Below are 27,546 nucleotides of genomic sequence, written 5' to 3' on the forward strand. Positions count from 1 at the left end.
CTCTAATCAGCTTAATTTCATGTTAAATATATTGGCGCCCTTAATAAATGATGACATCACACACTGAAAAGTGAATGTAAAGAAGAGGAAGACAAGGCTTCAGGTGAGTTATCACTAAATAGTTGATGATATCTTTCTTTGACTAGGTTAGAAATGCAAGGCCAGCTATTTGACTGTCTTTCAAAACCCAATGCTATTCGTTTGAATCAGTATAAGACATCCAGTGAGAAATGTCTTATATTTCTAACCTTTTTTCCAACATTTGTACGCTTTTCTGACATAAACCTCACTTGTGAAAACACATTAACAAGGTAATCCAGACATGTTACTGCCATCTGAGGAATTCGGCAAAAATACTCTCAATACTGAGTCAACAGACTCCAAATTGTTCAAAACGCGGCAGCAAGACTCTCAGTCAGAACCAATTAAAGAGGAATTATAACCTATTTTAATGACCTTACACTAGCTGCCCATTTGACATATTGCCTTTAAAGCCCTTAGTGTCCTGACCCCTGAATATAATAGAACTACTATATCATTACAAAGCAGTGACCAGCCGGAGATCCTCAGACAGGAACCTCCTGCCTGTTCATGTTTTAAGACTAAATGGGACCAAGAATTTACTGTCTGTTTATCAAGTTTTTATGTTTATCTATTTGTTGTAAAACACTCTGTAGCACTGCAACACTTTTGATACAGATAAACTTTGCTATTTTTTATTATTATTATTACATGAATATAATGTACGTTGAAGTCATTAAATAGTGACGACATTTACTGTATTTTGTTCATTTAGAGATAATTGCTAGTACCATCAGTGCAGTATATTCTGCCAATGAAATACCTGTACATTGCACATAGTCATACAGCTGCAGGCATACTGGAACAAGAAAGACGGCAGAAAGGTGCCAGTATGCTTGCCTTTCTTGTTCCTTTTCTAACACTGAGATGCCAGGTGCCAGGCTGTCTCCTTGGTAGCTGCGGTGTGTGTGAGGCAATCAATCAACAAAAGACAGGACACCAGACAAAGAACATATTCTCTGGTGGCACAAATATGCAGCTTCAGAACATTATCACAGTTTCATTATTTGTATTCAGACAGTCATAAATGAGTGTTAAAACTTACTGGCCAGTAAAACAAACATAACATTTTTTAATTAAGCTTTATGTAAATATCATATTCTAAAGTGGCACTGCTGAACTCTGTGGGAGAATGAGACCACATCAAAATGACAGAAATGTTCTCTGTGATTCAGCGTGTACATTTTCTGTATGTAGAGAAAGCACAGCTCTGAATTCGTGCACTGTTAATGCAAAAGAGGTTAAAATCAAGAAAGACAGTAAAAGCTACATTGGCAATAAAACATATTTTACCAGACACTGGAATCTACTAATGGAAATACAGGGATGGAAATGTACAAAATTAAGTAATCAGCACAGTGAAGAAAATATCTGTTTAACCTCCTCAAATAGTTCATTGCATGTATTCAGTTCCATTTCAGCATTACAGAAGCATAAAGTTCTTCCTGTCAACAGCATTTACTATCTATGGACATAGTCAGTGCATGAATAGGCATAAGCAGGCCTGTCACTTACTCAGAAGAAAGAATAAGCAACTCCCTTTTGTAACAGCAATATAGGGTAATAGTATTAGGTGGACGAAATCCACTCAGCCTTCACTATTTAAAGTTCTACTTTTGTGTCTGTATGTCTTTGAGTATCTTGCATGATCTAAATTTCACCTTCTGTGGGCCCACATGAGCATACAAAGATATGTACCCCAAAATATATGTCATAGATAACAAATGTGTAAACAAGTCCATGCATAGGCTCACTTATAGACAAAAGATAGAAAAAGATGCAAACTTTTAAACATTCTAATTATTTCATTTCATCATCATCATTTTCACTGTTTAAATGTCCCATAGGACACAAACTAAATGAAATCATCAGTGAGGTCATTTATTTTTTATTCAGTTTTTCATTTATTTTCAACTGGTGATGAATGGTTAATGTTTTGAACATTACATGTATGGTGGTTTATTGTGTTATTTTTCAGAACAACACAGAACATGACAGTGCTGAGGAGACTAATGCAAAAATTCAAAAAAAAGTAAATAAATACAACAAATAAGGGTTAGGGTTAGGCAACCTTTCCATTGTACAGCTACTGAAAATATAAAAATACTAAAAAGACTGCAAATTGAGTTGATGCTATACTGCTGGAAAATCTGAATGCTGACATCTCAAACAGCATATTTTGTTTTAATCCCAGACAGTCACAACTTTAAGAGAAAAGGAATCAAGAGCTGCAAACACTTTTGCTTCCAGATGCTTTACTTGCCAAAAAGTACAGTATTTATTAAACCTTTTAAAGCAGCCACATACTGGAAAAACAAAGTGGCCATGAAATAGGGGTTGGAAGTACATGCAGGCAGACTTACATTTGTCTTTTTCCACTAAGGCATGTCAGCTGTATTTTTTTTCAAAGCCTCTCCATGATACATCACATTTGATTGAAAGTCACTTTCCCCCACTGTACTTTATTTGAGTAAACTACTCTGAGTGCACAATCAATCATCTTTTGCAAAATTGTGTTGTAGAGAGAGATTACAATCAAGCAAAATTTATTACTTAGTTTGAATAAAGAAAAATCTGGGCTCAGTAAATTTAATTGCACATTTCCTATTCGATTCACAATAATAATATCTCTTAATTAGTTAAATTAATTTCCCCTATTTCAAATTCACTGCTCGACGCACTTCAAACCTTTGCTCTCTCAACAGGCCTTACTCTTAAAGCCAGACACAAAGTGGGTTGTGCAGCTTGTCTTGTTTATTTAGATGTTTTGCAAAAATGACTATTTAGTACATGGCAATAACTTTTGTGAATATTTTTGGTCTGTTCATATTAAATTTTAGCCCTATTGCCAATCTTATTGTTTTGCATGAAAATGATGTATACCTGTAGAAGATATATTGCTGTGCTCAAATTGTCTACAGGCTTGTGTTTTGAGCATGTGGAAAGATTAAAGGGTTGGGTGGAACATGTGTCGTTCCACCACTAATTCAAGTTCTACTTTGTATGGTCCTGTACCCAGTGACATAGCCTGAGGCAGTAAGTCTGTGGGCTGACGGTGGAGAAGGACCGGCCTGGGTGTCTCAGTCTCTTCCACAAATGCTCCAGCCTCTTCTTAAAACTGTAAACTGTGAAAATGTCTATGATCCCAATGAAGTAGCGCTGCTCAGGTCCATCAATGACATGCAAAGGATTCCTTAAATTGGGCAGTAAACGTCGGTTTTGGGCTCTAAAATCTTGAATCTCATCTGTGTCGCAATCTGGCCCTGTATTTTCTGGGCAACTTTGAAGAGTGCCCCCGCTTGATGCATCTCGTGCTTGTGAATGCTTCAAATCGCTGCCATCTACATCAGATAAAAGTAAGTTGGAGTCATCTTCTGGAATTTCCCCTGGGACAGCGGTTATGCTTTCAAGGATAGGGCTGGAGCTTGGATTCACAGATCTAAAATCACAAAGCCACAGGTACAACATTGTGTATGAGTCAGAGAAATGAAGTAGCCTTCCTCAAAATTCACTGGTACACTGTAAAGTGAGCTGTCGGGACAGGCACGAGTCAAAACAGCACAACAAACTGGAGCATTAAAATTGAATCCCTGAATACATATGAAATCGTCTTCCACAACATTATGTTTCTGTGTAGTTTCATTTTCTGACTCATGATGTATGTGCGTAACCTTCAGGAGAATCAGTTAACTAGGATGTAATTTATCTGACTTTAACAACATGCTGTGTCCTTTGAAGAAAATGACTCAGCTATTGCAGTTACTGCCCATCGTAAAATACACGCGTAAGCTTTATTGCGCAAGACCAAATCTAAAGTCCACAACATCAACATCAGCATGGCAATGAGGCACAGCAATTTAGACAACTTTGATCAGTATCAGGATACTGGTGAAAATGAAATGACTCCATACTAAGTCATTGATGAGGATGAGTAGGAACAGATGAGAAAACGAGCAGGAAAGGTCAGATGGCTGGGACTGAAGGGGCTACTGCAGAATGGTGTTTAGAGAATATAAGGAAGTGAATATATGTGGATATAAGATGACTGGAACTGGGGAAATAGACTGTACCCGTGCACAGCAATGAATTTGTTAGAGAAAGTGGGTAAGTCTGAAGAAAGGGATGGAGAGGCATTTTGGATGTTGAGGTTGAGAATATTTCACTATATTTCAAAATATCTATTCATTTGACTGAAAAATCTGATGTGCCTCATTCACAAAAGGAAATGTTTGGGACTCATCTGTCAGTAGAATGCATCCTTTGGCTCACACGAATATGTGTGCAAAAATTCAGGGCAACTTATTCAATAGCTGTTGAGATACAGTATGTAAAGTGGTGGACTCACTGATAGACAGTACTGTTATCCATTGAAAGTAATATGGCTAAACATTATTAAAATGATTGCTCATGTGTTGCAGTTCTGGTCATTTCCACTTTAATGCTTCCCTTCCTTGGACCATTGCTTACTATGATTTTCTGTGAGGTGAGACTTCATGACAGAGAAAAGCTGACTCACTGTCTGCTCTGCACTACTTGTAGGTGTTTGTGATGGAGACACTGCTATTTCCATGGTGTTTGTGAAATGTCAGAAGACCATGGGTGAATCAGTTTGCTTGTGTGGGTAAGCAGTTTGGCTTACAGTCAAGGAATCCACAGCACATCAGAACCCAATACACTAAAGTCTAAGTCCAGACAGCCAGCTCAATTCTCAATGTGCTTATGTTGCGTGTGGGGCTGCATGAGTCACACTGGAATCAATAGTTCTGGCTTAGAACGAATCTCTTTAACAGATCACCACTTGTTTACAATATACACTTTTCTCAATTTTGTATGTGCAACATATTTATTTTAAGAAATATGGCAAAATCAATTCAAGTGTGTAAGGAAGACAGCTGTGTGGAATTGACATATTAGGCATGCTACAAACTATGCCTTCCCATTCAGAATTGAATAAACTCCAGTGCATCCCCTGGCACCCAGCCCCACAACTGATCCACTCCAAAGCTCTTCTCCTCATTCACAAAGCCCTCCATGAGCAAGCCCCCTCCTCAGTCAACAGCCTGCTCCATCAGCACACTCCTTCAGAACAGCTTCCGCTCCTCTGATGCCAATCCCCTTCTCCATAGCTGCCCTTTCCCACTGGAAGTAGCATTCATGTAGCGTTCAAATCACTAATCGAACCTCACCTTTTTGAACTGATTTTAAAGGGTGATTAATGTTGTGTTTGTTATATTTTACTGGTTTGTTTTTAACTTATGTAAAGTGTCTCATGAAAAGATCATGAAAATCACTACATTTATAAATTGTATTCTGATTAGAACTATTACTACAAATATGTTGAAATGTGTAATGGGATTTTGCGTTGGTTTTGTGTTGGTCCACCTGAACCTCTTTTACATAGCAGATAGGTTTTTATCTCGCACAAGTTGTTTTTACTGATACTGCTGCCTCATGTCTTCAGCTGTGGTTTTCCTCAGTACTAAATACACAGTTAAAAATAACTATCCGCACATAAAGTTAAGTTGCAGTTTCACATTCCCGGAAAAGGTAAATTCCTAAAGAAGCTGGCCTCTGTAGTTTTTAGCAGACCCAAACAGGATGAAATAGCGCAATTGTTGGGGAAGTATTTTCTGTCTGATATGGGTTTTCCAGTTAACCGAGTTAACGGATGACATAAGCCATCCTACCAGTTTGGAAAACTGTCTGAAACACATCAAGTCCTGGATGTCCTATAACTTCTTATTACTTAATTCAGAAAAAACAGAAATTATTGTATTTGGACATAAACATCTCAGGGACTCTTTTTCTAGCTGGGCCGCCACCCTGGATGGCATTACCTTTAACTCTATTACAGCGGTGAGGAACCTTGGAGTTATTTTCGACCAGGACCTGTCCTTCAATTCCCATATAAAACTTATCACTAGGACTGCCTTCTTTCACCTTCGTAGCATAGTTAAAATAAGGAACATCCTTTCTCAGAGAGACGCTGAGAAGTTGGTCCAGTTGGTTGCTTCCTGTAGGATTAAGAATAGACTTCAAAAATCGTCCTATTGACTTATAAGGTTCTCAATAGCAAAGCTCCGTCCCATCTGAAGGACCTCATTGTTCCTTATTGCCCCAGTAGAACACTTCGCTCCCAGAATGCAGGTCTGCTAGTGGTTCCCAGTATCTCTAAAACAGACTGGGAGGTAGAGCTTTCAGCTACGGTGTGGAACCAACTCTCTCCATGGGTCAGAGAGGCCGACACTCTCTCCACTTTTAAGTCCAGGCTAAAAACATTCCCTATGATAGAGCTTAAAGTTAGGGCTGGCTCAGGTAACTGAACCATTTTATAGCTATGCTGCCATAGGCTTAGACTGCTGGGGGTCTCTGAACATTCCCCATCTATCCCATATCTCATGTTGTTAACTGCTTTCCTGCCTGCACAACATCCACTGCACGTCTGCCCGACCTGGGTGAGGGATGACATGATGTGACCTGCTAACACTGAGCAGAACTGCACTTGCCCAATTAAGGTGGTTAATTTTGGCTGGTGTGAGAGTTGTCAGTCAAACCCTGGTGAAAACCAGATTGAGCCTGCTTGAAACGGTTGGTTTCAGTTCACTTGCTTTGACACTGACTTTGTTTATCAGATTAAAAAAAAAAAACAATCAATCAAATCTTGTAAAGGCAATAACAAAACTTTTTATCACCTCAAAAACAGTCAGGGATCTCATGACAAAACAAAAGTTTCAAGCAAAGCCGTTTACTGTGATGGACATCTGACAGGATTTCCCAAAAGGCCATCAGGCACATGAAACTAATTCAAAATATTCAAAATTTGTTTCTTTCACTCATTGGTCACATTAGTTATGCAAGTCTTATGAGGAATTTACATTTGCAAGTCTGTTTGTATGACATGTCTTATTATTCATATTTGTATTTGTACTCATATTTGTGTTTATGTTCATGTTTGTATTCGTATTCTACAGCACAGCAGAGGAACCAACTGCCTGATCTGCCAAAACAGAAGCCAGATTGAAAACCTTATTTTTCTCAACCACTTTTTATTTTTTATTTCATTGCTATATAGATTTTTCTCTTTTCTTGTGCTCTTTTCAAATGTGCTATTCTAACTTTGGACTGAGTTATTTAAACCCTCTCTACAGCAGCATGAATATGTGTATGAAACCTACTTTGTAAAATAAAACTGCCTTGTCTTGTCTTGCCCAGTGCTGTACTGTTTATCGGTACTGACTATACGACTCTAGCTGCGCTGTAAATGAAATATCAGCGAAGTAAACACAGGATCACAGCTCGCAAAATGCAGAGAAACGTAGTTATGAAATATCAGAGAACCAACTTTAAGACACTGACCTTTTGGTTCTCATGATAAGAGAAGCGAAGGAGAGACTCTGGTGGCGTTCATCTTGGTGTAAGGGCTGATGAGCCAGGAGGAGACTATAGTCCAACACATTGAGCCTCTGGAGGAAGTGTGTGTCGATTTCCACCTGCCGCAGGAGCCAGGACCGCTGTTGGTCTGCACTCATACACAGACCACGTAACATTACAACCAAGAAACAAACTGCAAATGTACAGCATGTTTAATGTGTCGCTACAACTACTAACATTTTCACACACCATTAAAACTGACTGAGCTCTATTCGAATTAGATATTTGCAATAGAGGAATGCATTCTGGTTTTGGTCCAGCCAAGCAGTTGGCCTCAGGCCTCAGGCCAACTTGATATTATTCTTATCATGTTTGCACAGCTTCTTACGACTCACAGTCCCCCAAAAACATCACAATCTGTTTGCTTACCCAGGGTGATGTACTGGCCTTCAAAGTTGAGGTCTTTGAGAACCACAATAATTTGGCTTCCCTCCGGTGCAGGCTCTGTCCAACGACTCACTTCACAGCCCTTAATGTCATATCTAGCAATACAAAACACCCATCAAACCACAAGAAGAGCCTACGCTGTCTGATTCTTGTTTTTAACACATTAATAATATTGCCGCTACTTATGCTTTGTATTTATGGAGACAAGAAAACCAAGCTGACCTGGCATTGATTCGATCATCTGGATAAAACACACTTTGCATAACAATGAAGTATTTCTGCGAAACACAAGTGAAAATAAGAAATGTGCTTTATAAAGCTTTGTAACCTTCCATGATCATAATGTCACACAGAGCAGTGATGGTGATTGATCTGTACCTTCCGTCGGTGTGGGATTTTGATCCTGTGAACACCTTGAAAAAATAGTAAGAAATCATTCAGACCAGTGCAACATATTATCTGATAACACTTATACATTCAGCAGACACAGATTAACAATAGCATTCATTTTAGTCTCTTTCGCTTTTTCTCTCTGCAAGTGAATCCTTTCACGTTGCACATTATCATTAAATCAGAGTTTATTTAAAGTGCGGGATGTGTGAAGAAGCCTTTTTTTTTGGATTGGGGTTGAGGGCTTTTGATGATACAAACAAATGAATGAAACATCTTCAGTTTGACAGTAGAGTGCACTGCCAATACTCACGCACACGGAAAGAGACAAACACAGCAACACACAGTGCAGTTGTGCATTTGGATCACGTTTTATGTTCTTAATGTTGTCGTGTTTTGTCCATTGGCACGTGTTTTCTTTTTTCGCTTGACCACTGTGTTATGGCTGTGTAGTAATGAAGCATTCATTACTACATGGGGCAGAACACAGATGCATGCTTTATGTGCTCTGTCACAGAAAATATTAGATTGTACTGGACAAAGTGGTGGACAAACTGACTGACTGCCTGATACCAGCCCTAAGGCATAGCTACAAGCAATAGCCTTAAGACTTTATGATGAGATGATAAACAATAATCCAACATGGACAGTCGTGGTAAGTAACCAAGTGCGTTTAATTCACAACTAAGCAAGTAAGTTTGATGTAATTGCTTGATTTCTATTTTATGCTACGTTAAACTTCTAGATTGCATTTTGTCTTTACTCAACTACATTCATTTTACAATTTAAGTTAACAGTTACTTTCACATAAAAACATATGAAACATTTAGAAAGTGCAACAAATTATTAAATGTCAAGCCAGTGGTTCCAAAGGTTCTTTTTGAATTATAGTACCTTATGGACCAAAGAAATCTGTGTGTATTCAGGGCCCACTGTGACATTTGACATGTCTATGAACTTGTTGCCAGTTCCAGCAGAGACCTTACTGTCACAATGTCTTTTCTCTGACCACAAATCCCCCGTGCCAAAGCCCACCTTTCCATCTCCCCAGCCTCATTCCCTCATCCGACACTCACTACATATATCGGCTCAGATCCATTGTTCCTTTGTAGGATTGTGAAAGTTTGCATGTGTTTCTTGCCTTCGCCAAGCCAACTGAACCTGAACCTGACTTAGTCCTTGTACCAGTAGCTGTCTGCCTGAACTTTCTACATTTTTTTTTCCACCAAACTGTTCTTGTCTGTCTCTGTTGTCTGCATTTAGGTCCTATCCTCATTGCCTTGCAGTCACCCACCTTGAATCTTAAAAATGTTTAATATTTTTACTTCTATTAATGATCTCAACCCTGCTAAACTCTGCTACTCAGATCTATTTAAAGTAGATAAACTTGCAAGGGCATATTTTTATATAATGTTGTACTGTTACTTGTTAGTGAAGGATCTGAATACTTCTTTCTCTGCTGAACACAGATGATACCAATTTGTCAGTCTGTCAATTTCTTGCATTAAAAGGTTTTCTGCTGAGAATATAAAATGTTTAAGCATCCTGAAAAGCACCACCACAGAGCTTGCACTGCAGTCTGTGCTCGATATGCTAATATAAAATGATGCTTCTGTAAGTTTCTACAAGTTGATTTTGCTAATACAGTAAAACACAAATTTTTGGTGGCTAACAACATGGTAAAACAGTGGTGTGGTCCTTTAACAATTAAATTCACAAAGAATACTGCTGCTGCGCTGCACTGCACAGCAGGGGTTTCCCGTCAGCCGCTGTGCAAGCACCAATTTGGGGTGTGGTCACAAGTGCAACATACACCATTGAGGTTTGGGAAGTCCAGCAACACTTCCAAAAACTCAGTCATCACACATGAAACCTAATAATGAAACCTATGACACAGACAAATCAGTATTAATTCAATATTCTATAAAGGAACATCTTAAATGTGTAAATTTCATTAGTCCTCGAGTGCTCACTGATTTGTGTCGATATCTAGATCAAACTCAGTTTGTTTTGGTGTGTGTCTGTGTGTGTGATGGGTGCACCTAGGAACTTGACCAGCAGTGAATGGGGGTATTTCTTCAGGTGTTCCATGTAGATCTTCAGGTTGGCCAGAAGGAATTTGATTTCCCTTTTATTCTGAGTCTTCAAAAAGAAGCGTTTATCATTTCTAGAAGTTCAAAAGCAGAGAGAAAGAAGATGTCTATCCAATAAACAATACAACAATCCAAACTCTGACCCTTTTATAATGAAAATCATTCTCGGTATTATTATATATTTTGTCTAAGACCAGTTATACTGGATATAGTCATTAAATGTGTCTTCAACTTTAGAGTAGCAATAACACGCTTTCTTAAAGCTTTTGTGCACCTCTTTCTGTGCATGTGTAAGTTCACTTTAGTTATTCCTGAGGTTAAGGCAAAGGCTACAGCTAGGGTTAGGTTTAGAGTTATGGTTACAGATAGCTTTTGGGTTTAAAGTCAAGCAAATAGGATTTCATTACAAAATATGGATTAAAGTCTGTTAGAAACAGTGGAACAATCTTGTGTGTGAGTAACTCACGTCAGGAAGAAGTCCGCCTTGCTCTTGGAGTTACTGATGAACTGGAGGTAGCAGTTTTCAGAGCAGAGCGACTGCCGATACTCCTGCTCTGTCATTCCTAAAGACCCACGCAGGCTGGCAAACACTGGGCCTGCAAACGTCTCCATTGTAAAACCCTAACCACCCATCCACACACACACACACACACACACACGCACACACACAGAGGATCTAAATTTGCCGTGGGAAACTATCATTGCAATAATTTAGTCCTGTTAATTATCCAGACGCATTATCCTACCTTATGAATCTGAGTGACCTCCAGTCTGAAATCATCATCTGACAGTTCATTCTACAGAGGGAGGAAGAAGAAAGATGTCAGTGACAGTTAGAACTGAGCTATTTGTTAACTGAGCTTAACGTTAGATATATTACACTTGTATTATTTCGCCAAATAAAACACACACATTGTATAAAATACAGAGTATATCGTATTATCACGAGTGCGAGACAGTGTCAGATAAAGGGAAGAAAACTACTATGAGCAAAGTACATGTACGTACTATACATATATCAAGGATTCAAGGAACTTTTATTGTCATACCAGCTCACATTTACATGTTTATGGTACAAAATTAGGACTCAGGTCTCGAGAGTAAAAAGTAGAATATGAAAATATGAAATGAAAAGTTAAATAAAAATAGAATATATAAGCTAAATACAAATAGAAAATAAAACTAAACATTTAAATAAAGAAGCCAGTTTTAGCATGTGCAGCACAAACATGCATGTGCAAGTATGTGCAATCAGAATCGGAATCAGAATTCCTTTATTTATCCCTGAAGGGAAATTCTTGTTCTTACAGACATTGCACATGCAGTATTCTCGACCAAAAAGGCGAAAAGTGCGGAGTATAAAAATAGGATAAACAAAAACTAAAATCTCAAAGTACAGGTATTTGCAATGTATTCAAATTTTTTAAGAAAATTTAAAATACAGGTATGTACATGTGTAAAAAACCAATATATACATTGTATATATAAAGTGAGTGAGTGTGTCGGTCACAGTGCTGAGTTTAACAGTTTGATGGTGACAGGCAGGAATGATTTCCTGTGTCGCTCTGTGGTGCATCGTGGCAGTATGAGTCTTTTGCTGAACGAGCTCCTGTAGCCGATCAGCACATTGTGGAGAGGGTGAGAGGGAAAGTCCAGTATAGTCCTTATTTTGGACAACATCCTCCTTGATGATTCTATTGAGTCTGTTAGTGTCCCTCACCCTCAGGCAGCTGCCCCAGCAGGCAACAGCATATGTGATGGCACTGGACACCACCGACTCATAGAACATCCTCAGCATCGTCCTGCAGATGTTGGAGGACCTCAGCCGCCTGAGAAAGTAGAGGCGGCTCTGGCCCTTTCTGTAGACCATGTCCACGTTCTTGCACCAGTCCAGTTTGTGGTCTAAGTACACCCCCAGGTATTTGTACTCCTCCACCACCTCCACAGTGTCCCCTTTGATGTTGATAGGGGTCACTGGAGGCTTAGTCCTCCTCAGGTCCACCACCAGTTCCTTGGTCTTTGTCACATGGAGCTGTAGGTGGTTTTTCCCGCTCCATGTGACAAAGTTGTCCACTACCGTCCTGTACTCTCTCTCATCCCCCCCAGTAATACACCCAACCACTGCAGAGTCATCAGAAAATTTCTGAAGATGGCAGGACTCTGTGCAGTGCATAAAGTCTGTGGTGTAAATAGTGAAGAGGAAGGGAGAGAGGACAGTCCCCTGTGGAGCCCCGGTGTTGCTGATCACTTCATCTGACAGGCAGCACTTCAGGCGTACATACTGCGGTCTGCCCGTCAGATAGTCTGCGATCCAGGACACCAGTGGGTCATCAACCTGCATCGCTGTCAGCTTCTCAGCCAGCAGAGCCGGCCTGATGGTGTCAAACGCACTCGAGAAATCAAAGAACGTGATTCTCACAGTGCTTGCCGGCTTGTCCAGGTGAGTGTAGATTCTGTTCAGCAGGTAGATGATGGCATCGTCCACTCCAAGGCGGGGCTGGTAGGCGAACTGAAGGGGATCCTGAAGTGGTTGGACCATGGGCCGGAGCTGTTCCAGGACGAGTCTTTCCAGGGTCTTCATGACGTGTGACGTCAGAGCCACAGGCCTGTAGTCCTTGGGGTCGCTGGGACGCGGCGTCTTCGGGACAGGAACGAGGCATGACGTCTTCCACACCACGGGGACCCTCTGAAGACTCAGACTCAGGTTGAAGACATGATGAAGTACTCCGCTTAGCTGGGGGGCACAGGCTTTCAGGACCCTGGGGCTCACACCATCTGGGCCTGCAGCTTTGCCTGCACGGAGTCTCTGCAGCTGTCTTCTCACCTGGTCAGCTGTGAAGGTCATCGTTGGGGTGATGGGTGGGGGAGGAGTGCATGTGGTACCCAGGTGACAGTGGTCCACCCAGGCTTCTGGGGACGAGGTGTGAGCGAGGCCATCCAGATGGAATGTGGGGGGAGGGAGAGAGGCTGGAGTGGCTGGTTGCTGCAACCGTACTGCTGAGGAGTCCTTTGAAGTGTGAACTGAATTGAATTGAAGTGAATTGAATCCCTGTGTCGAATCTGTTAAAGAACTGATTCAGCTCATTCGCCCGTTCCACCCCGCCATCAACTCCTCCGCTGTTTGTTACCACAAGTTTGAGGTAGTCCAGGAAAGTAGTCCGTAATATTGCACTTGTAGGATAAAGTGTTTGTAGTGCAGGTCTGTGTTGTTGGGGGTGGGGTCTACAGGGCATGACATGGAGTTCAGCAGTCTGCCACTTCCACAGCTACTCCTCCGATGTGCAGTGGAGGGGTGGGGCGCCTGTCCTTCCTGAAGTCCACCACCATCTCTTTGGTCTTCGTCACATTGATGCAGAGATTGTTTTCTCTGAACCACTGCACCAGGTGTTCCACCTCCTCTCTGTATTCCGACTCATCGTTGTTATTGATGCATCCCACTACTGCTGTGTCGTCTGCAAACTTCACGATGTGACAGGTGGGATGCCTCGCCGAGCAGTCGTACAGGAGGGGGCTCAGCACACAGCCCTGAGGAGAACCAGTGCTGAGGGTGATGGAGGAGGAGGTGGCTTTTGCAGTATTCAGTCGTCACAAGTACTGAATCATCCAAGTTTTTGTATTATGGATTAAAATATGAAGGATTTTTAATATATACTCTTCAAACTACCCAGAATCAATATGTAAAATCTTTCTAATATTTTAAAATATTAGAAAGATAAAATACAGAAATACACAATACACATATGCAGTTTGCTGACACACTGACTCAGATAGAACTAGATTGAACTTGATGTTTAGAGTCTTCATCCACTTCAAATGATTATTATTGGGCAGTTGCACTATATTTATATTATAAGTTACATGTTTAACTGATTTAACCACACACACAGCTAAGATCAATGGGGATATTTACTGATTTTTGATTGACCACTGTGCAGAATATGGATGCTCTAAATTGTCTAAATAAGTAACAAATCAGACAAAGCAAAATACAATACAAATTGTTATATGTATTTCTTTTATATGTAAGCATGTAATGTGTCATAATTCATAAACTATGTATGCCTTGACCAGCCAATCAAATTTCACTTCACATCCAGGTCTGTCCTGACTTACATGATATACACTATATAGACTAAAGTATTGGACCACCTGACATTACATCAACAGGAACATAAATGATATTACATTTTAAATACATAGACAGCTTTACAGCTATAACAGCTTCCACTCCTCTGGGAAGGCTTTCCACAAGAGTTTGGAGTGTTATTGTGGGAATTTTTGTCCATTCATGCAGTAGAGCATTTATGAGGTCAGGCACTGATGTTGGATAAAAAGGTCTGGTTTGCAATTGTTACTCATCCAGTGTTTGATGGGGTTGAGGTCAAGACTCTCTGTGGGCCAGTCAAGTTCTTCCACACCAAATTCATCCAACCATGTCTTTATGGAACTTTGCTTTGTGCACTGGGGCACAGTCATGCTGGAATAGAAAAGGGCCTTCCCCAAACTGTTCCCACAAAATCAGAAGCATAGCATTGTCCAAAATGTCTTGGTATGATAAAGCATTAAGATTTCCCTTCACTGGAAGTCAGGGGAGACACATTTGTGTCATTTATATTGGAAGAAAAGTAAAGTTTCAACAGAGGTTCTATCCTATTAGATATCTGTGGGATATTTTGGCATAATTAATATATGAATCATTGAGATATGGTGGGTTCACTTTGACATTTGATCATCAAAATCTAATTAGGTCATCCTTCAGTACAAGCGGATGTTTGTACCAAATTTGAAGAAATTTCATCAAGGCATTCCTGAGATAACATGTTCACGAGTGGCACTGACATAAATCCCAAAAACATAAAGCCTCCCTTTTAACATAATGCCTGGAGGCATAACAACAGACAGAACAGTTATGCATTAGCCTGCTGAGTCAGCAGAATGTGTCTGACAGGGATTAGGGTGAAGCAGCATTGTGTATCCAACTGTCCTGTCGTTGGACACACAATGAACAGTCGTTCATTCAGCACAAGCAGGGTAGCCACTGTTTCAGGCCTTGGTCAGAAGGGAATTCCCCACTCAGCTGTGGTTTTCGTACATTTTCACATGGAGGACGAAAACAATCGCTGCGCTTATTGGTTGGTGGTCTTTTTAGACGATGGCACAGAGCACTCATCATGCTGCAATTTAGCACATTCAAATAGACAAAAAACACATGCAACCAATTTGACGAATTCACTGCAGATACACACAACACAACCAACAACCAACAGCTGGCAGTTTAATAGCAAGCATAAGGCTAAGGCTATGCTAAACATCTGCGATAATAACTGAATTATGCCTTCATAATGTTATAAGGGGGTGGGGGCAGGTAAACCATGACACAGTAAAACAAGCAACAGATTAGCTGGCCTGCATGGGCCTCTATGGTTAAATAGTTACTGCATACAGCTGGTGTCACTCAGATATCAAGTCCCCACTCGAAATTGGAGAAACTAATCTGTTCATTTGTTGGTGGGTGAATGATTTATATATACATGGATTCAGATGAACTCAGAGATGAGTCCTGCTAATCCACTTGAGGAAACGGTGACAGTGTGAACCTTTGCCTCACCTAGGTGTGAAAAGTACATGCGTGTATGAAGGTGCTGTAACAACAGGGGGTGATAATGACAGTAGCATAGCATAAAGAGCGTCAAAGTCAGTGGAACACTGATCCTTTGCACAGGAGACCACTGCTTGTGGCCCATGTGAAACCAGTTGTCAACTTAGATTGTGACCAGCCAATCACAGGGCTGACACACAAAGACAGACAATCACACATGCACACAATCACACCTAGGAGTAATGTAGAGCAGCCATATAACCACAAACGTATCATATTTGATACATGAGTTTTTCAGTCCTCCACATGAGTAGTGTAATATTTTTTTCTGTGAAAAACCTGATGTATACAATCAGACAGGGTTAACCTAATGTGCATGTTTTTGGGATTGTTGGAGGAAGCCGGAGTACACAGAGAAAACCCATGCAGGCACAGGGAGAAGAACAAAAAATGAAAAAAGTTAAATCAAGTTAAACAGTGTTGGATGATGTTTACATGTACTTTGAGAGTTTTAAAAAATATGATCAATAAGGTTAAATATTGTCCAATATTAATTTTTCAACATTCAACATTATTGATCAGGATTCCTTCAAGTCATAGAGTTCAACCTCCCTACAAATAAACAGTTACATCAGGTTTTTGCTGTTTGTCAAGTGAAGTGAATTCTTCTGAATTGACTCATAAAAACTAGAAGTTTTATAGCCAGGGAGCTCATGGCTGATGCAATATTAGAGTAATCTGTGGCTGGATCGCAGTACTGTTTGTCAGGCAACTTGTAACAGGATCTGAGCACCTTTTCTCCCTATGCCTCAGCCCTAGTTAGAACTATGACAGCAACACAAGTCATCTCAGCTTGGTGAAATGGATTTGACACAGATGGACAGAATAAGACACAGACAGACAAGTGCACCCCCACCACCAGTCACAGATTCATTTTTCAACTTTGATACAAAAACATAGAAGCCTGGTGATTCTCAGGTAGTTCTGGTGTCTTTTTGAGAAAACATTAAAATCCCCCATGAGGTGTGTCACTGCCATCTGTAACAGCTGCTGACCATATCGACAGTGAAATCAGCAGCCAGACTACAACAACTAATTCCATACTGTAAGAACACCCTGTTTGGAAAGCCCCATTATAGACTGTCAATGTTAAAAGCCTGGCAAATGAGGGAACCACCCTGGGGCCCCCATGAAAACATATGCATTGTTTTCTATATGAGCCCATACATTGGTTGCAGCATTTTCATTGCATTCAGTTACACTCACCACGGATGGTCTTTGTATGTTTGGGGGGTTGATTTTAAGCCATACAGCACTTTGTATGTTTGTTTGAAAATAGATAAACAAATTAAGTTTTTCTTAAAGTATATGGAAAAACAAACTAACAAAAAGCATTGTTTGATCCAAGTTTTACTTTACTTTTTTTGTTTTTTACTCAACATTTTTCGTGCTCAAAAGGATGCAGCAGCTCTAAGACCTTTTCTCAGTTAGTGAAAACCAAATGTTCAAATGACATCTATGTTCTTACCCTGAGCAGTATGTTAATGATCACCTGTCGCATGCTGTTTGTGCTTGTTTTTTTCTTTGTTTGTTTTGTTCCTTTTTCACTGGTGTCTGCCCGTCTCTACATTTACTTTGAAACTTGCATGGTGTTTTAATGCACAGGCAAACACACTCCTAAAGTTAAACTGAGGTCCTGTCTGTAATGTTACAAATCTAGATGCTTCCTTTTCAAGACAAAGTGTTTAGATTTTAAATGTTGTACATGTGTGTAAGTGCAGATTAATGAAATGTTGCCTCTGCTGCCCCGTACTCACTGTAGGTGCACTGTCAGTGGTGCTTTGGGTGGCTGCTGCCAATCCCTCCTTCATCATGCAGGTCAGGCTGTAGAACTCATGCTGCTGATCGATCTCAAACAAGCCCAGAAGCTTCCACTGCTGCTTCAAACCTCCCCACCGCCTCCTCTTCACCGTGCTGGAGCGCTGACGGCGATCGGACATCTCCAGACCACCTGCGGCCGCTGACATGTCTATCTGGGATACAGAAAAAGGCTCAGATCCTGATCATATAACTGCTATACGGTGATGTGACACTGCGCTGGAAACACAGATGAGGCTTTCAGAGCTCCAGCAAAAAGAAATCAAAGAGTAAGTAGAGGCCAGAGAGGCCAGTGACAAACACAAAAGACAGCTGATTGTCAGGTGAGTCTTTAACATGGTAACTATGGAGACCAACACAAAGAGATCATAGCTTCATGGGCTGTGCTGTGGTTAATGTCATAATGAAGGTCCTTCAACCACAACATCTCTTCTTTATAACAAATTCTTGTATTTGTTGCAGTAAATGGAGAAAAAAATAGCAAAAATAGCAAAAGTACAATAACGTCACATTAATTAATGAGCCACTATGAGCATAAGATGCTAAATGCAAAAAGGTGATTAGATAACAACTGTGCCAATACAAAATATATTTTAAAAACATGTAAATGAATCTATTACCAAAACACATTCTTGCCTTTGAATTTTTAAAAGATGGTACAGGTGCAGGACCAAAAGGCATTTTTACTTACATAAAGCATAAAACAAATAAGGATCACTTTCAAATAGTGATAATCTACATTTTCCTGTTGTCTTCATTCTAGACCTTCATTGTTAAACCTATTAAACCTACCTACCTACCTATTAAATAACCTATTATTACTGTAAGTAGTCCCTGGCAAATAGAACAATTTCCTCCTGTTTGAGTAACATCTGTTTAAAGCATTTCATAGAAAGATATTACTTATTAGTTGGAACATATTTTAAGTGAAATGATTTATTAACTTTTTCACCAAGTAAATGCAAGAGTCAGTGACTCATTTGTAGCTGGGGAGGGATTGTTCAACTAATTCTGCTCTGTGTGCATTATTAAGAACAGTCTCTGTTAAGGTTTTGACTGGATACATGCATATCCAAATTTTATAAATCTTATACGTTTTCTACAAACTTTACTACTATGATTTGAACTGAATTAAGTTAATGTTTCTTAAGCTAATGATAACTCCAATGAAACATTATACTCCCTGTCCAACTTATTCAGTTGCCACTGCATTCACATCACAATGTTAGCCCGCCTTGCTCTTGGTAACCATAGCAACAAGCATGATGGAAAGCCCTTTGCACCTTTTAAGCTCTTCTCTCTGTTACTAGCGACGCTCAGAGCTTCACTTGGCAGAAGAAACAAAAGCTTTCTGTCTGATCACAGTCGTGCGCAACCCTGTTTGATTTCCTGCTTGAATGTTCAGGCTCTTCAGGTTTGGGCACATCACATCTTTAAGAGAACAGTTTAGACAGACAGAGGGTTTTCATTATCATGTTAAAGGAAATCTGAATATTATAATCATTCAAATACTGCCTTGTGTAAATGATATTAAAATGCACTATAAATGTTGAAAAGATGTCAAATAAGCCTGGACTCTGTAATGTGATAATTATGACAGGTGGTGATGAACAGCAAAACAGTTATCACTCAGCTCTACAGTTCCCCTAAGCTCTGTGGAGGTTTTTAGTGTTTTTCAGCTCAGTGTTTTGGTCTCATGCTCTGCAGCCTTGCTGAACTGTATGAACATAAAGAGTTATTTATAAGATCAAAAGCCAGATATTTCAATATTTCCAATGTAAGGCTATTTTATGGGCTGCCCCAATTGTTTCTGAACCCCCCACAGCTGGTCCTGACCACATGGTCACTTGTCACCCTGTGAGGGACCTTGAACACCTCCTGCTCAGCCAGGCCCACTGAAGTGAAAGGACTTGATTAAATGTTGGATTTGAAATGTATCTTATGTACTATGAGATGAAAATGTGTTCATGTTTGATATCATTTTAATGGTCAATGCGAGAAGTGCAAAGGTCTAAGTGAAGAAATGCTCAAAACAATGTATATTATATGTAATATTTCTGAACTCTGGGAGAAATGTCCAAGCTCTGGAGAGACACTCCCCTTCCTGCTGTTATTGTCTTTAGATATGCACAGTAATGACTAAAAGGTACATAAGCAGAAAGAGTGCCCCAAGAGTATATAAGCTGTCTTGTTCTTCCCCTTTGCCGCCAACTTTTTCTTAGCCTAGCATTCAAGCATTTTCCTTGTGTTGTTTGCCTTGGTTCTGTGCTAGTGCTTTGTTTTTGCCTTTGCCCTTGTTGGATTTATTTGCCTGTTGGATTGCAGTTCTGTGTACCAAGCCTTCTTCTGGACAATTAAAAACTGGGAGTTTGTTTTCTGTGTCCAGTTCGCTGTGTGCATTGATTACTTTCAAATCACAAGTTTTACAAGGGAAGGTGTTATGAGATGATTACAGTACATATAGACCTACTGTACAAGTAGACAAGCTGAAAGGCTAACAAAAAGTAGCCTGCTCACACCTCACAATTACTGATTGCATCTGTTACTTAACTCTCACTTTGCAGGTTGCAGCAATTGCTTAGAGCGTCAAAAATTTTCTTGCCCCCTCATTACCTAATATTTTGAGCAATACTGCATGTCTGAACACTGTCTTTTCTCTCCTATGTGTTAAATGCTCCACTATGTTCCCCAGCTAGCCTCAAACTGTGTCTGTCTGCTGCTGGCTGTTAAGCAGATAGTGTAAAATGAGGTTATTAGAGCTTTTTAATTCATTCAATAATAATAATAATAATAAAACATTGCCTGCTGGTGCTGGAAACATGACTGATGAGAGAAGAGAGAGATGAGTGAACCAAAGCAGCAAAACAATGAGCTGAAAAATACTCAATACTGATGATAATTACAGTGCTGCTTAAAATTTTGTGGAATTTTCTATATTTCTGCATAAAACTGACTCAAAACATTAGTCCTGAAAGTAGACCAAGAGGAGCAAATGAGATAGAAATATTAGACTTGTTCATTAATTTATTCAAGAAAATGAACCAGCAGTACATATCTGTGAGTTGCAAAAAATATGTGAACTTTTGCTTCAGTATCTAGTGTGACCCTCTTGTGCTGAAATAACAGCAATGTAACGTTTCCAGTAATCAGTTATCCACAATAGCTTGGAGGAATTTGAGCCCTTTCCTCAGTACAGAATTGCTTCAGTTGTGGGATGCTTTTGGGTTTCCTCACATGAACCGCTTCTTTCAGATCCTTCCACAAACTTTCAGTTGGAGGTCCAGACATTGATTTGGCCATTCCAAGAAACCCATTTTGTTCTTGTTTAACCATTCTTTTGATACAACTTGTGTGCTTGGGGTCGTTGTCTTGCTGTTGTTGTCGTCCAGTTTCTCCTGTGATTCAGAAAGATGACCTGGCACTTTCCTTTAGAATTTGCTGGTATAATTCAGAATTCATTGTTCCATAAATGATGGCATTACATCCTGGCCCAGATGCAGCAAAACAAACCCAAAGGATACTAAGTAATTTTGTAGTTTTTTTTCCCCTCCAAACATGATGCCTCTCATTTGAACCAAACACCTCTATTTTGGTCTCATCCATCCACAACACATTTCCCCAATAGTCTTCTGGCTTGTCCACATAATGTTTAGCAAACTACATATAGGCAGAAATGTTCTTTTTGGAGAGCAGTGGCTTTCTCCTTTCTCTATCCACTCTATGGTTGCTTGGTATTCTCCTGTGGGTGGATTCATGAACATCAACATTAGCGGACATGAGAGAGGCCTTCAATTGCTTGGCAGTTACCCTGGGTTGCTTTGTGACCTCTCAGGCTATTACACATGTAGCTTTTGGAGTAATTTTTGTTGGTCGACCACTCCTAGGAAGGGTAACCACGGTCTGATTGTGGATTTGTTCCAAACCTTCAGAGAAGGCTTTTCTTCTTTTTTTTAACATTTTCCAACCTGATGAACGACAACAACTCTTTCTGTGAGGTCCTCAGAAAGCTCCTTTGTCCATGCCATCATACACTTCCACACTTGAATGAATTAACTATGGATTCTAGAAGTTAACATACTTTTGCAACTCACAAATATGTTATATTGGATTGCATTTTCCTGAATAAATAAAGTATAATAGTATACAAGAATAATATTTCTGTCTCATTTGTTTGATGGGGATCTCTTTGTCTGCTTCCAGGACTTGTGTGAAAATCCACTGATGTTTAGAGTCATTTTTAGAAGCAGAAATATAGAGAATTCTAAAGAGGTCACAAACTTTTAAGCACCACTGTATCTGTGGCTTTGTCACCATAAGTGACATCTTTCACATATAAGTAGTCATGCAATCTGTTGTTAATAAAAAAATTATACTCTTGTGTGCCTGATGTGCAAAGCATGAGTACATTGAGTTGTATGTATTTGTGTGCAATCTCTTTTAGCAACGATTCACCAAACTGTTTTTTTTTTTTTTGTTTTTTTTGGGGTTTTTTTTTTTTTTTGTGAAAGAACTCTCATAAGGAATGTCAGGAAATTGATGAACAACTTTGGGTTATGCAATATGTTAACATAGAAATATGATTCAAACTGTCAAATAATCTGAGAGCTCAACTGAATAAATGGACATTTGATAGCTGGCTTTCTCACAATCTCAGTTTGGGAAATTTTCCCTCCTTTTGCGATTTTATAATGTGTTTGTATTGCATGGAATGTTCAGAACTTGTGTGGAGGGAAGATGCAAATTTATCTAAAAAACTTCTGTATAAATTTTTACTCCACACACATCATTTTTACATTTAAATGTAGGGAAATTTGTTTTCTTTCACTGGTGTTAACTTGAAGGTAAACAAATTTATACTTTTGTCTTAAGGAGTCCTGGAGCGGCAGGAATGTCACCCATCTGCCACTTAAGCTCCCATTTTAACTAAACACAGAAAACTCTGGGAAAAAAGCAAACAGTGCTGCTTGTTTCTCCCCTTCTAATAGACAAAATTTTAACTTCACACACAAATTATAACTAGATAGATAGATAGATAGATAGATAGATAGATACTGTATTGATCCCGTGTGAAATTCAAGTAACTATTCTCATTCGTCAACTTCTTGGGAAGCTCACTGTGCGATCATTTCAATGCACCAAGCATCACTCAAAACGCAAAACTTCTTGAGAAGTTTTGAGTGCGCCACACCAACCTGCCACCTTTGAAATGGCAAGTTGGTGTGACTTAATGGAAAAATTACTCAAATAAACCCACTTTCTCTTTTTAGATTTCTACAAAATTAATAGTGTATCATGTTTCAATAATGCAACTCAGTCACGTCAGTATGTGTGCTCATTGGGCAATTGCACACTTGCTGGCAGAAGTTTTCGTGCATCAGACAAAAATAATGATTTCCACTCCTTGTTATGGCCATGCTCAGACTTGATGGGTTTCACACTCAGGTACTAATCATGAATAGTTTGTGTAACACTTTTTGTCATTTGTTAGCGTGTGTAATTTCTGCCCACACAAAGTTTGCCTTTCTCTTTTGGCATATAGTTACTGTAGTTCCCACATATTCAAATCCAAGGATTCACAGAGCTTCATGAGCTTCAAAAACATGAGATGGAACGAAATTAGTTTCCCTGGCCCCGGTTAAGCCCAATGACATATATAAGAAAAATAGCAAATACCTATAAAATGAGGTTATAGCAAGAGATGTAATAGACTTTGTTGTTACCGCTGTCAAGTGTGTAGGTGTCCAACAATTATTGCAATTATTGCAGTAGTAAAATATGAAATCAGTATGACTATTAGCGCTAAAAATAAAACCACAGAGCGGTTTCTGGAACATTTCCTGTGATTCATTCGACTTGTCAAGTGTGTGTGTCGAGCTGTGATTTATTGCAGAAGGATCCACCTTGGGAGTTAGGCATGTATGCATGCTTTACTAAGCTAAACGGAGAACTGGTAGTAGTGAATTCCTCCCAGGCAAAAACCTCCACATTATAACGTGGACTTGTTTTTTAAACTACATCCTAATTCACTGACACTGTCGCACTCCTGTGGAGCTCCAGATACGACTGATGGCAAGAGGGCTTCTTCCATGTTGAGAATAGCATCGAAAGATGCTAGCTTTTAATTGAAGTACCCCTCCTACTCAAAAATGTTTTTCTTCTTGTTCCTACGGTTGAATGTTTGAGTTTCACTGTGTGAAATGTAGTATGTGGAGAAACGCTATAAGGCTGTTTTCACATTCACAGCTGAAAGTGAAAACTTTAGTACGTCCTCGCTGAAAATCTGACTTTAATTTGCTTTCCTACAGACATGATTTATGACATCACAACAAGCGTGGAGCAGGGATAGTCTGTAGAGCTTGGAAAGGCTAAACTGATGTCAGTTTGGAGGAGATTATATATACTTATTAATGCATGGTCAAGGTATTATAAATTTAAAGGCCGCAGTTAGCTCCTCCAACAGGCTAACACTGATGTTAGCTTCTTGAACAGCCTATCGATATTCATGTTGTTTTCCATCTTCACTGCCATGCAGACCTAACATCAGCAGTGCTGTACGGTGGCCGAAAGAGCTCGACGCACTGCAGCTCAAGAAAACAGATGCAAACAAACATGACTCAAGCAAATTAGGAAATCATCTCTGTATTCGCATCTCCTAATTGCTGCGTTGCATGTGTTGTCAAATTGACAAAGAGCATAAACACATCACAGACAACAGCTGCAAATGCAGAAAGAGACAACGTCTCAAGTGTTTCCAGACAAGTGTTTCCAGAAGACACTGAGCATGGCTTGGACACATTTATATTTCATTTCTGTCAATTATTATGGAGTTGTACTGTTGCTATTCTCTGTAGCACATGTGTCCAAGCCACGTTCAGCACCGTGTCTCCGGGTAACACTGTTACTGTTGTTTCACTGTTGTCTTGTCATATCCTCAGCGTTTTTCTGCAGTGTGTCATGCTGTGGTGGTTGCATTGCGTTAGCGTATTTGGTTGGGGTTACATGGCATGTCTCTGGAGCTAATTTTCCTCTAGATGTTAGCGAATAGAAATTGGGCTCTGTCAATGGCTAAAACATACGCTGCAACCATTTCAGGGAAGCTGACAAGGAGTTCAGCAAAGGCAGCAGAGTTCGAACATCATGCGGAATGGAATGAGGTTATACATGTAAACACAAATGATGACTCAATTGGTATTAAAGTATGGACTGAAAAAGAGAAAAATATAATCAGCTGTCATAACCTATGCGGGACTAGAGAAAATATGATATGTGATATGTGATGATATGATATATGATAAGAGGATGCTGGGGGACCAAGTACAGTACAGTAACGGTAACAAACCAATAAATGCAGAACACCCGTTTGTAATAAAATCCAGCTGTGTGTGTTCAGTAGAATGAAGAGCCAAAACTTTGCTCCACTCAACCACCACAAGTTTAAATGAACTTATAGCACCCTCTGCTGATGTGGAGGGCTGATTACTCCGGATAGTTGTGAGAACATCCAGACAGAAGCACAGCAGAAAGATTGTGCCAGAAGTCATGTGATAGTTTGGGTTGTTTGTTTTTTTTGTTTGTTTGTTTAATCGTGCTTTTGTTTTTCTCTGTGAGTATATATATATATATATATATATGTTTTTGAAAAATCGTGTGAATTTGTTTGAAAGGTTTGTATTTTTTTTATTTTTAGACCCTTGAAAACCACACTGTGCTTGTTGGTAAACCATAGTTTAATGTGAATGTTGCTCTGCTGTCAAACCACCACTGTTTCCAATTCCGTGAGATTTACCAATTGATTGATTCATGTCCCTCGCCATGTCTTAAAGAATAAATGGCTTTCAGTATGATTTTGTTTGTCAGTGTAAGAGTCACGGGGAGTGTATAGGGCCATCAGGTGGGCACCCTGTCATGGAATCATGTTTCAGTTGGACCCTTGGCACCAAACAGAAGAAGAAGAAGAAGAAGACATTAGGTCCAATAACATGTCCTTTCACCACCATCCGTGTCAAACCAGTGATGCTGAGTATGCAATGCAAGCACACAGACTGTCTTATTAAGTCCTGGATAATATATATAATCTCATTTTACCCACAACTACATTTAGTGGAAATAGTTTAGAAGTTTGTATTTAAAAAAACAGCTGGTTTGTTTAAAACGGACTTTCCCACCTTATGATAAGGACCTTATAATGGGTTAATCATTTTTAATTTATGTGTTGCAGAGACTATTTCACAATGTGGCATGATTCACTTGTTGTGACAAATATTATCCAAGAAAACGGGCACTGTCTGAGAAGGGTATCTGCCTGACTGCCTGCGGATGAGGATAATCAAAATGCTTAGTCAATATGGACAACGAAACCCGGTTATGTGTAATGAGATCACGCACTGTGACACAGTAGTTTTCCACGTACACCTCACCGCTGAATATTAGCAGGATAAATGTTTGAGCTAAAGAAGAAGGATTTCTTATTAATAACAATAAAAAAAAAAACATGCATTTCAATTCTGAGCTCTCCTTTCCTGAGCAGTGATGGGGAAAAATGTGAGATATGTCAAAGCCAACGTGAAATCACCTCATCCAGTGTTACCATGCGAAAGCTGTCATGTTCAGGGTAAAGCGTTTTACTTACCTCAGGTTGTGTGGACGCAGAGCAAGTCGGGGCGCAGCCGCCGGGCACGGTCTGTTGTTATCTGTCAGTATCAGTGTGTGTGTGTGTGTGTGTGTGTGTCACATGTCACCGGGTACACTCTGTGGGTATTGACATCGCGCGGGACTAGTTTAGCCTGCTGTCACACCCAAACGCTGTCAGTGAGCGGCCAGCCGCGCACACCGGAAAAAGCAATATTATAATAAATTAAGTACTATTAGATTGAAAGGTAGATGAAAGCTGATTGCGAAACAGTTTTAGAAAAAATGGTCTACACAGTATGTAATTTAAAAAAAATAAAAAATAAAAAACAAAACAAAACAGATCAATAACTGAAGAGCACTGATGGATGGAAGTGGTGGCAGGCGGCGGGACTATCGAGCGGATGCCTCAGTGCCAGCACCAGCACTACTGAGCTCATATGCTAGCAAATGGCACTGACTGGTTGGCTGAGGCTGTGCAACAACAAATTCTGGAGTAACGGCAAAGTATTTGCACACCCTCTTCATTATGTGATGTTTCTCCAGCCAAGAATTTAGTGTAGCTTAAGTCTAAATTCAATGGCGGTGTGCGTTGCAAATCCAACAATCTGTCCAATAACAAATATCTTTAGTTGTTTAAAGCTGGTATGTTCACCAGCTAGTCTTTAATTGTGTGTGCTGCTGGGCCCTAAGCAGGTAGTGTACAGTGGGGAAAAAAAAACTGGTGCTGGTGCTGGAAACATGACTGATGAGAGAGAGGAGAGAGGTGGATGGACCAAAGCAGTAAGGCTGTGAGCTGTAACACTGCCAACAATGAGCTGAAAAGCTCTGCAGAGCTGAGGGGAACTGCAGAGTCAGTCATCTCTCTCTCTCTCACTGTCCACATATAGCCTGGGTCTGCTCAGGGGTTTCTGCCTGCTATAAGGTCATTTTTGCATTTGTACTAATGCTGGCTTTGCAGCCACAAAGTGAGTACTGCTGACTCACTGAGCCACCTAATGACTTCTATAAAAATAGTTTTCTCATTCTTCCTCATAGCAAAAATATCAGTGTGATGAG

General features: G+C 39.8%; 1 protein-coding gene across 2 annotated transcripts; it reads right to left on the bottom strand.

The window, feature by feature from the left end:
- Nucleotides 1-859: 859 nt before the first annotated feature.
- pip5kl1 (phosphatidylinositol-4-phosphate 5-kinase-like 1) lies at nucleotides 860-26,562 on the bottom strand. Of its 2 annotated transcripts, XM_046375902.1 has the most exons (10): nucleotides 26,489-26,562; nucleotides 17,799-18,014; nucleotides 11,129-11,179; nucleotides 10,849-11,003; nucleotides 10,332-10,456; nucleotides 8,278-8,312; nucleotides 8,122-8,177; nucleotides 7,882-7,994; nucleotides 7,438-7,600; nucleotides 860-3,520 (listed from the first exon to the last, which is right to left on the bottom strand). In XM_046375902.1, the coding sequence occupies exons 2-10, from the start codon at nucleotides 18,006-18,008 to the stop codon at nucleotides 3,076-3,078; spliced, it is 1,353 nt and encodes a 450-aa protein (XP_046231858.1). In that variant the 5' UTR covers nucleotides 18,009-18,014; nucleotides 26,489-26,562; the 3' UTR covers nucleotides 860-3,075. The 2 variants fall into 2 exon arrangements, with proteins under 2 accessions (XP_046231858.1, XP_046231857.1); XM_046375901.1 differs by lacking the exon at nucleotides 26,489-26,562 and having other exon boundaries at nucleotides 17,799-18,277.
- Nucleotides 26,563-27,546: the final 984 nt, after the last annotated feature.

Source organism: Scatophagus argus, chromosome 20 (genome assembly GCF_020382885.2).
Source record: "Scatophagus argus isolate fScaArg1 chromosome 20, fScaArg1.pri, whole genome shotgun sequence".
NCBI lineage: Eukaryota > Metazoa > Chordata > Actinopteri > Scatophagidae > Scatophagus > Scatophagus argus.

Excerpts from the sequence above, each read along its gene's own strand:
- pip5kl1 (XM_046375902.1), bottom strand. The coding sequence starts at position 18,008 with ATGTCAGCGGCCGCAGGTGGTCTGGAGATGTCCGATCGCCGTCAGCGC. Across the intron at positions 11,180-17,798 it reads CCACTGACAGTGCACCTACA|AATGAACTGTCAGATGATGA; the intron begins GTGAGTACGGGG and ends CTCCCTCTGTAG. Across the intron at positions 11,004-11,128 it reads AGGTCACTCAGATTCATAAG|GGTTTTACAATGGAGACGTT; the intron begins GTAGGATAATGC and ends ATGGGTGGTTAG.